The sequence below is a fragment of the Chenopodium album genome, chromosome 4, assembly GCF_948465745.1.
Source record: "Chenopodium album chromosome 4, dcCheAlbu1.1, whole genome shotgun sequence".
Taxonomy (NCBI): domain Eukaryota; kingdom Viridiplantae; phylum Streptophyta; class Magnoliopsida; order Caryophyllales; family Amaranthaceae; genus Chenopodium; species Chenopodium album.
In genome coordinates, this window is record NC_137837.1 from 17,551,409 (window position 1) to 17,562,225 (window position 10,817).

General features: G+C 29.7%; 1 protein-coding gene across 4 annotated transcripts; it reads right to left on the reverse strand.

Moving 5' to 3' along the window:
* Positions 1–740: 740 nt before the first annotated feature.
* LOC145628988 (ras-related protein RHN1) lies at positions 741–10,174 on the reverse strand. 4 transcript variants are annotated; one of them, XM_081681448.1, is made up of 8 exons: positions 9,945–10,174; positions 8,041–8,118; positions 7,753–7,920; positions 5,377–5,425; positions 5,135–5,208; positions 2,561–2,654; positions 1,258–1,365; positions 741–962 (listed from the first exon to the last, which is right to left on the reverse strand). In XM_081681448.1, exons 1-7 carry the CDS (start codon positions 9,981–9,983, stop codon positions 1,265–1,267), a joined length of 603 nt encoding a protein of 200 aa, XP_081537574.1. In that variant the 5' UTR covers positions 9,984–10,174; the 3' UTR covers positions 741–962; positions 1,258–1,264. The 4 variants fall into 4 exon arrangements, with proteins under 4 accessions (XP_081537574.1, XP_081537575.1, XP_081537572.1 ...); XM_081681449.1 differs by having other exon boundaries at positions 741–965; XM_081681446.1 differs by having other exon boundaries at positions 1,223–1,365; positions 9,945–10,173.
* Positions 10,175–10,817: the final 643 nt, after the last annotated feature.

Consider the following 10,817-nt stretch of genomic DNA (forward strand, 5'->3'; position numbering starts at 1 on the left):
AAGGCCGGCAGTGGTGGCTGTTGCGATGATGATGGTAGAGAGGTGGTGCGTGACGACGAAAAAAAAAAGCCAAACTATTTATATGGACTTATTTCCTATGTCATGCTTAAGGAACCAAGGATAAGTGTCTTTAACTTAGAAGATAATTCCAAAAGAAAACTACCCTACAAGGCTTAAAGGCTTTCAATCAAGGGAATCAAGCTCCCCTCAAAAGTATATGCAGAGGGTCCAAATCAGAGCCGTAATTGAATAATTTCGGTTGTTGCATCATTTGATGTTGACTTTAAATTACCTTGTTATTATGAGTAATATGAAGGACAATCAATCCTCATAATAGTTCCATATTAAGTTAAACTGTTAAGTTCTGTTATGAATCGCGTCGCTGTCATTATGGATGATACTCACATGCGTAATGACGCCAGTTATTAGACAAACGGATAGGAGGGATCGTGGCCACGTTGCTAGTAAAGTGACCTGAATGCACCTCTTATGCCCTCTGGTCATTCTTTTCTCCTTATAACTTACCGCCTTTAAATTTTTAACCCTCTTTACTGCAGCCTCAACTAAACCTAACCTGAATGGGATATCACTCGCGATGATGTCCTTAGTTCCTCCTGTTGGGGCTGTTACTCGGACTTTAAAAAGGGGGGGGGGGGGGGGGGGGGGGGGGGGGGGAAGTGAAATTCTAAAATTAAACTGGGAAGAGATAAATCACAAGCAGTAAATGTGAAACTCCAGGCTGTCCACAATTATGACTTGATTTCTTCATTAAACAAGCCATTAATCTTCATACAAAAACAGCTATGATGAAATTTGTGCAGTAACAATAAAAACAGATTCAATCACGCCAAATTTACAAATTACACGGACACAAACGAAACAACAGCTACGCATATATATAATCCACTCAACAACAGCCCTGGAATTCTTGTCACCTCTCCTACTCTGAAACAGACCTGTTCCTGCTAAAAGAAAAACCCTCACTTCATTTACGGCTATAGACATAGAAACCAGTCCTCAAAAAAAATAGACAGAGAAAGTATGTACAGACATCCCATAAAGAAAGAATATTAGAAACAGTTATTAAGCAAGTAAATGAATAGATTTCAAACAGTGTAGGCATATCCACAAGAAATGTTAGCATAGCAATTTGTACAGGCATCTCAGAATTTAGAAAGCAATTCAATAATTCATAGTCATGAGCTGAAAAATAATATTTCACCATATGAACATCATAGACGAAGCAAAGCTCAGTACAGAATACTTAAGAACAGCATGATGAAGCTCTGGCTGCATCCCCCTGCCGGTCAACAAGAACCATTCCAGCTGGATTCTGTGGCGCTTGGGCCCTTGGTAATCTTTTGGCTGTTTTAGAGGGATGAAAATTAGATCAGAAATAATTAGCATCACTCCAATACAGCTATAAACAAATTCAACACAACCAATACAACTAAAAGCACACACACAAATATGAAAATAACTACATTAAGTAGTAAGAGCTGCTTTCTGAACTTGGCTAGTTGGATCAAATTATTGACCTAGCAAAATATAACCTCATAAGAGCCATAACTACTAAAGAAACTGTCACAACTATGTATCACAGAAACGATTTGGGCTTTGGAAAATGAAAATGTCTTGGAAACAAGAAAACCTCAACCCCCAAGTCCCTTCTAGGGCTTCATTAACAAGGGATCGATGGGGTACAGGAAATAAGGAAACCTCAGGTCCCAGAAGTTTTAGTGCTTCTTAGGCCACATATATGAGAATAGCAACTTCCCTGACAAGTGTGGCTTTCTAAACTTTACTAGTGGTGTACAAATATTAAAAGTAACAAAATCCACAATTGGCAACATCAAAAATAGTGGAGTACACTAGATAGCACGAGTATGCTAAATAAATCCTTGCAAAACATGAATTTCCAAGATATGACTAGGAAGTATAAAAGAAGATTAAAATCTTATAATATGCTAAAGCTTCTACAGAAGTAAGTCGAGGCAGATGCAGGAGGTAAACAATTCTAACAAAAGACTAAGGGCTAGACAAAGGCAGGTGCAGGTAGTTTAAGATATTCAGCCAGAAAACTGGTTCGTAGAGTTGGATGCACAAAGCTTTGGTAATAAATTAGTAAATTACCACTTTCTTCACAATTACTTAATAAGGTTGTCCCCACAATTCCATATAGTTTGCTCTGTGAAGTGATCGTTTTCACCTTCATCAACAAAGTCTTCCTCATAATAAAAATTGCAATATGCAAAGACAAAGTATCATATCAGACGCAACAGAGCAGTTGCCCTGTGAAGTACACGCCTTTCAATGCCAGACTGCCATCAATAAACTATTTCTTACAGAAAACTATTTCTTCATGCACACTGATTTCCGACAAATCATTTTATAAAATGCAAAAAGAACCAATTATCAAGCAGCCGTTGCAGGCTTTTTCCAAATAATTAACCAACAATTACTATCCACCTATAGATTCAACTTTAACAAATTGGCCTGTACATGACAAAATAACCACCACATAAAATATATTTATAAGTACAAAATATCTGGTGCGCACCTATTTCATAGAATATCTCATTAACATTCTGAGCTGTTTTCGCTGATGTTTCCATAAAGAAGAGACCATTTTCTTCAGCATATGTACGTGCCTCCTGCAAAAAAATCATCAAACATGCTTGTATTTATTAATCACAATTTTCAAAAAATTAAACTATTCAATGTAGATTTATATTGCTCAAACTCCACTAAAATGTCTGTAACAGACACAGATACCTTGAAACCTACAAGTATCATAAACTAGACAGACTTATCTAAGTCCAACACATTTGAAAAGTTTAAGTAAGCCAGGTAACTTAAGTTGGGATAATTTTCTACACGTTACCTTTTCTTTGAATTCCAAGAATATAATGAAGAGAGGGGGAAGAGAGAGAGATAAGCGGAAAGACTAATCTTTAATCCAGACCAAATAGGTCACATAATATACAATCATAATATGTCAAGAAAGTTGAAGAGCAACATAAGACTGAGAAGTGTGGCTTCATTGTTGTCTAGTGGATGCATACTACATAGGCAGCAACATCAAATAAGTCAAGGACACATGTAAATCCAACTAAATAGTACAACAGGAAAGTAAGAAAAAGGATAGAACAGGAGGGAAAGATATAGTTAAATAATCAGCAAGAGCCCTTGACTATTCAAGAGAGATGCAAGAAGCCAAGAACTTAATCAAAGTCAATTTTACACAGTTTCCTGAACACCACCATAGAGCTAATCACCAATCAGATAATAGCAAGCAGACTAAACACTAAATCCTTCAATTACCTAAGAAAGCCTATCACCGACAATAGATTCCAGACAACAGAATAATTATGGTACATATTTTCTGTAGCATAGCTGCACATCTTAAATTACATTTATGGGGAGAGCTCAAGAAGTCTTAGTATATCCAATTATTTTTCATTTAGAAGGGGTATCTAGGCCAAATAATCAACTGCATATGTTATACTAAAATCCATTTCTAGAATACAGCATCTCTCGGCATCTAGCACTTTTTAGTGGAACTTGATTTATTCAAATGAAATTAATAGGAAAATAACTACCACAATTCGTTGAAAAGTCTCATTTTTCAATAGCAAAAGGTAACGGTAAGTCTGAGACACCTTTAATTATTCTTCCTTCAATCCCGACAGTCAACTATCATCCGATCAAGCAAGCGAAGACAGAAGCCAAGTAAGAAGCACAGCAGCACAATAATGTATCACAATGAATAAACAACCACCTAGCAGACAGCAATATATACAACTCCAAATCCTATATTATAAAGTTCGTATACTCCTTCCATCCCAAAGTATTTGTATATCGTTCTTCACATATATTGAGTGTTAAAAACGAATGAAATACAGCCAATAGAATGTCCATGTAGTGAGAACAGAGAAATCTGATTGACTTCATAAGCATATACAGAAACTGCCAACTTAAAATAGTGTAGAAAGGTAAACAAACACATTGAGGCTGAAGGGCTAGAGATAGTCAATTAAAAGGTCTTAACATTTTCGACCCACAAGCCAAACCTGCAACACTCAATTCATTGCCTTCCAAGACCATGGAGAGAGTTATAATTGAATTCAATAGAAATAATGAATTGCTATTTGCTGCCAAAATATTAGTCATGCAGCCATACGTAATGACTGAAAGGCCTGTGGTTTAATTTTAATTTACTTGAAAATCCCATTCCACTCTTCACCGGTTCCCCCTCCCACTTTTACTTAGCCACCACTAACATCCAAATTCCAAATCACCACCACCACCATCATCACAAACACCATCCACCCAAGCCACACCACTAACACCTATTATGGCCTTAATCCATACACAATCCAACTCTCCGATTGTTAATCCGGTGGTTACCAATGAGGCAACAGTTAGCACACATCTCAGAGGTGTTGGGTGGGGAAGATGAACTTTCATTGTCGGTGAAGTTTTTTTTATTGCTAGAAAGTACATATAGGCACACGGTTCAGGCTCATGGTTGGGCGCATAAACCATGAGCATGTTTATTTTACATCTTTATATTCTAATCAGTATTCTGTGTACTTTCCGGTGGTGTGGCGCGGCAAGCTGTTGGCTGCTAGTGGCATCGGCTAACTTAGATTACTGATGGCTATGGGCGGTACCGGTGGTCATTGGAAAGAGAAAGGTGAAAGTAAAAGAGTTAAAAAGGGTGTTGATAGAATTTAATTAGGGTAAAATGGCAATTTCTAGACGACAAATAGTAACCCCTAGAAATGATACATTTTACAAAAGAGACCTCTGATTTTAAACCAACCACAAAAGATCAGGTCAGATTTCTTCAGCTGTAACAGAGATCAAGAGCATTACTGCACAGTGAAATCACAAGGAGGGTGAGGGTCAACCCACAGCTAGCTTTAGCTTTATTTCCAAATAACAACCAATCTAGACTGGCAGAGATATTTTTCTCAGTAAAAAAATAAAAAGAGGGGAAGAAAGGGGGGGGGGGGGGGGGGGTTAACAGTGACAGCAACTGAAATCTAGGTGTTAAAAAAGAAATTGAAATATAAGGTACAATAGGTAATAAAAAGTCACATAATCTAGTAAGCAGTGTCACACTTACTTCAGCTGAAACAACCCTCTTTTCTTCTAAATCAGCTTTGTTCCCTGCAAGTGCCATTACCATATTTGGATTCCCTGGAGTAATAAACAATCAGTATAGAGTATAGACCTTAACAGTTAGAAGTTCTTAATGTATAGCATACAGTCCAAGAATTCAGATAATAAGCAATGGATTTTATCAATTCTTGGTACAAGTATATAAAACCAGAAACTAAATACAAAATGTGACCAGGCTGCACATACCTTGCTTCTGAAGTTCTTGTACCCATTTCTTAGCACGAGAAAAAGACTCCTGAAACAAATTTTACAAAAAAAAAAAAATAATAACTCAATAAATGCGACACTCGGGATGAAAAATTAAGAAAGAATAATAATAAATTACATAAATTGGGGGGAAAAATTATAATTCAACAAAATCCGCAACCTTCTTACAGAAGCACATAAAGTAACTTTAAGTTATACAAATATGTCATACTTGGGAATTGAACAAGATAAAAGCAAAAGAAAACATATAAAAATCACCCCAATGGAGCTCACAGACATAACGGACACATCCCCCTAAGCAAAGTGATATGAGAGCAACTTTTGGATGCTTTGAAGAATCCTCACACAATCTACAGTAACAACTTTGCATTAAAGAAAAACAGAATCCCTATCCTAGTATCCTCCAGTAACCTCAATAAACATGACAGAAGGGTTGACACGTCTCAATATGATTGCTTACATTTTTCCATTACATCATTAGTATGACAAGGGCACAGCAAAACTCCACATATTAGTAAAGGAGAAAAAAAAAAAGAATCTATTGTTTGGTATAATATTAGCAAAGGAAGGAAAGGAAGAGAAAACTAATTTTAATCTGTTACCAGAATTGGGATTGTACATTGGATCGGTGAGCATGGTAAAATCAAATCGTAGAATCATACAATTCTACAAAATTGAATATTTGGGTTTCAAAATGTAACTAAATAACTAAATACATAATTTTCCAGCAATGAGAATGATAATAATACATATATTGTTGATAACATAATATCGAAAATACAAACATTTAATAAATTCAGAAATAATTTCACACACCCAAAACTCAAACAATACACTATAAAGTCATAATATTGGTATATATTTTTAATTACGAGAGTACGAAAGAATTTTTGATAAATTATGAAAAACAATAATGTTGTTGACTCCTAAAATTGTTTCCCATAATAAAAATGACGATGATAATAGAATACTAAGTGTCAAGTAAGTTCATTTCAAAGAGATAACTAAAGAATTACAACTACAACAAACACATGTTATAAAAGAGTTTTTAATATGCCTAATATTGAGTGCATAAGACTCATGAATATATTCTTTTGCCCACAAATTTTAAACAGATGAATCGATGTTTCATAAGCTTAATTATGATTATATTGAATAATATATGTCATTATTGACTAGATTTAGGCTCAACTATGACACACATAACTCTTAAGGCTATTACATAAAATGTGTAAATGATACAAGTATGGGAAAAATTGTATTATAAAGTAGACCTCGAGAGCTTTTCAACGATATGTTATAAGTCCAATATTCTCTTCGCAATAAAAAGTTATGGGTCTCAGATAATCAGATTTTGCAGGGGTGGAATCGTTAGAAATGTAGAATCGTGGAATCGACACCGATTCTATGAACGATTCTACCGGAGAGCAATTTTACCGACAATTTAAATTGTTTGGGTGTATTGGGATCATAGAATCGTACGATGCTACGATCTTGCAATTTTAATAACACTGCTTGATAGATTTAATTTCTTTCTCTTCTCCCGAATTCTTCCAATTTTGGGAGGAAAGGAAACAAAAGATTTTGTAAACGGAGCTTTTCTTCCAATTCCTTTCATTTCTTATTAAATTCCATTTAATTTTTAAATCAAATAAAGGATTCCAAATTTTCCTTTATCTTCTTTTCCTCCCAATTCCTACCAACCAAACAGGGCTTTCAGAAGCCAATTAACTACAAAGTATAGACATCACAATTTTCCAGCCAACTATTGAGTCATGGAGTTGAATTTAAGGATATGAAAGTAAACACACTTCCTCAAACTTCTTCTTTGAAGGTGACAACTATTTCACTTCATTGGAAGTAGTAAATCACACATCAACTTTTCGATACTAACGCCCACGTCTAAACACTTTGATAACTTCATTGCCTATTCTTATACGGACTATAAATCAACACAACACAACACAACCATACATTCAAAGTACATCACCCAAAAATCCAATGACATCCTCTGAGCATCGCATCAATAAAAACAATACCAATGACATCATATATGCCCCAACATCTAAACAGTATCACAGACCAACTTCTTCTCCCATACTACTAAGCTCCAAAATATCCCATGCAACATGAAAATCACACTCAAAACAGTTCAGACATATACTCTTTCACCACTATAGTCTAAATTTTGCAGAAACTAACTAGCTTAGTTGGTTAACGTCTTAAATAAAGTACCTACCACCCAAAACATACATAGGACCAAATCCCGTCTACATCACTAACTTATGCGACTCTTTGAAATCATCGAAAAAGCAATGTAAACGATACGAGTACAAAGGGTGATAAATTAAGTACCTGGGTAGTAATGTCGTATACGATGATCGCGGCGGCAGCACCTCTGTAATACATGGGAGCCAAACTGTGGTACCTTTCTTGACCAGCAGTATCCCATATCTCAAACTTCACTGTGGCGTCATTTACTGCTAACGTCTGCGAGAAAAACGCTGCTCCGATCGTCGATTCCTGCGCAACAAATTAATGCAATCAGTAAATAGGAATTATCAATTGAAATTGAAATTGAAATTTACCACTTCAAATTAAAAATTAACAGAATTTAAACAAAAGAAAAACCCTTAATTTTACCTGAAATTCGAGGAATTGACCTTTAACAAACCGAAGAACAACGCTGGATTTTCCAGCTCCCATATCACCGAGAAGTACCTAAAATTCAGAACAAAATCAAAGTTTAATCGATTAAATAATAATAATAATAATAATAATAATAATAATAATAATAATAATAATAATAATAATAATAATAATAATAATAATAATAATAATAATAATAATAATAATAATAATAATAATAATAATAATAATAATAATAATAATAATAATAATAATAATAATAATAATAATAATAATAATAATAATAATAATAATAATAATAATAATAATAATAATAATAATAATAATAATAATAATAATAATAATAATAATAATAATAATAATAATAATAATAATAATAATAATAATAATAATAATAATAATAATAATAATAATAATAATAATAATAATAATAATAATAATAATAATAATAATAATAATAATAATAATAATAATAATAATAATAATAATAATAATAATAATAATAATAATAATAATAATAATAATAATAATAATAATAATAATAATAATAATAATAATAATAATAATAATAATAATAATAATAATAATAATAATAATAATAATAATAATAATAATAATAATAATAATAATAATAATAATAATAATAATAATAATAATAATAATAATAATAATAATAATAATAATAATAATAATAATAATAATAATAATAATAATAATAATAATAATAATAATAATAATAATAATAATAATAATAATAATAATAATAATAATAATAATAATAATAATAATAATAATAATAATAATAATAATAATAATAATAATAATAATAATAATAATAATAATAATAATAATAATAATAATAATAATAATAATAATAATAATAATAATAATAATAATAATAATAATAATAATAATAATAATAATAATAATAATAATAATAATAATAATAATAATAATAATAATAATAATAATAATAATAATAATAATAATAATAATAATAATAATAATAATAATAATAATAATAATAATAATAATAATAATAATAATAATAATAATAATAATAATAATAATAATAATAATAATAATAATAATAATAATAATAATAATAATAATAATAATAATAATAATAATAATAATAATAATAATAATAATAATAATAATAATAATAATAATAATAATAATAATAATAATAATAATAATAATAATAATAATAATAATAATAATAATAATAATAATAATAATAATAATAATAATAATAATAATAATAATAATAATAATAATAATAATAATAATAATAATAATAATAATAATAATAATAATAATAATAATAATAATAATAATAATAATAATAATAATAATAATAATAATAATAATAATAATAATAATAATAATAATAATAATAATAATAATAATAATAATAATAATAATAATAATAATAATAATAATAATAATAATAATAATAATAATAATAATAATAATAATAATAATAATAATAATAATAATAATAATAATAATAATAATAATAATAATAATAATAATAATAATAATAATAATAATAATAATAATAATAATAATAATAATAATAATAATAATAATAATAATAATAATAATAATAATAATAATAATAATAATAATAATAATAATAATAATAATAATAATAATAATAATAATAATAATAATAATAATAATAATAATAATAATAATAATAATAATAATAATAATAATAATAATAATAATAATAATAATAATAACAACAATCACTAAAAACGAAGAGAATAATTGAATTTCAAAGATCGGAGCATCGAAAACCTAAAATTGCAGATTGCAAGAAAAGTAAAATAAAAAAAAAATAATAATAAAATAAAAAAAAAGGCACAAATTAAGGAAAAGAGTAATACCAATTTAGCATTGAGATTGTTGTGTCCGGTAGTCGCCATAAGAGGAGATCGAGCAGATCAAAGGAAAAGTAGAGAGATGAATGATGAGATTCTGGAAAGAGGAGAGAGAAAAATTGGGGAATTAGGGCGAAAGGAAGAAGATGACTTTTGTTTGTTGAGAGAAGTTGGAAGTTTCTGCGTAGTAATTTTGAAGATGGACACGTTTTAACTCTGACCCAAATTTTGGTTTTTAGTCTTGCTCCGACTACTTTGTCAAGTTACCAATTTTTTCTACCATACACGAATTTAATACGGAGTAATTGAGCAAATATAATCAAGTAGAGGAAGTCCAAATGGAGGGGTTGCGAGACACGAATTTCGCGTCTCACAGGCTAGTTTAGGAAATTTTCTATATTAAAGTAACTCTATAAAATACTAAAGTACTACTAAATGTCACAGTGGTATATTTTTAACGTCGGGTAGTACCTTATTATTATCCAATAATATAAATTTATTCATCGGTAGTAAACGATTAATTTAGACCTAAGAGTTAGAAAAATATTAAGTTAGTTTATAAAAGTCTTAAATTCTCTGTAGCATTATCACAAGTATCAATAGTACAACATTATTGTCCAGTGATATAAAATAAGTACTCGGTGGAACATTATATAAAAACTACTTGTCTCTAAAACAAGCTTACTAGTTATTTATCTTTATCTCTACAAATTCATCAATTAGTCTTAAGTGCTGTGACGATTTAGTATCAGAGTCATACGGTTAAAAGTCAAACCGAGTTATTAATAATTAAGTAAAACTGGAGAATACTAAGCCCTCTACTGAGTGTAAGAAACCTGATTTTAAGCAATATTATTATATTCCTGAAAATACTAGTAA

What these genes read in the sequence shown, in the direction of transcription:
- LOC145628988 (XM_081681448.1), bottom strand. Translation starts at nt 9,983, where the DNA reads ATGGCGACTACCGGACACAACAATCTCAATGCTAAATTG. An exon ending in ACAATCTCAATGCTAAATTG is followed by an intron (nt 8,119 to 9,944) that starts GTATTACTCTTT and finishes TCTGAATTTTAG; the next exon opens with GTACTTCTCGGTGATATGGG. An exon ending in TGAGATATTCTATGAAATAG is followed by an intron (nt 1,366 to 2,560) that starts GTGCGCACCAGA and finishes CCTCTAAAACAG; the next exon opens with CCAAAAGATTACCAAGGGCC.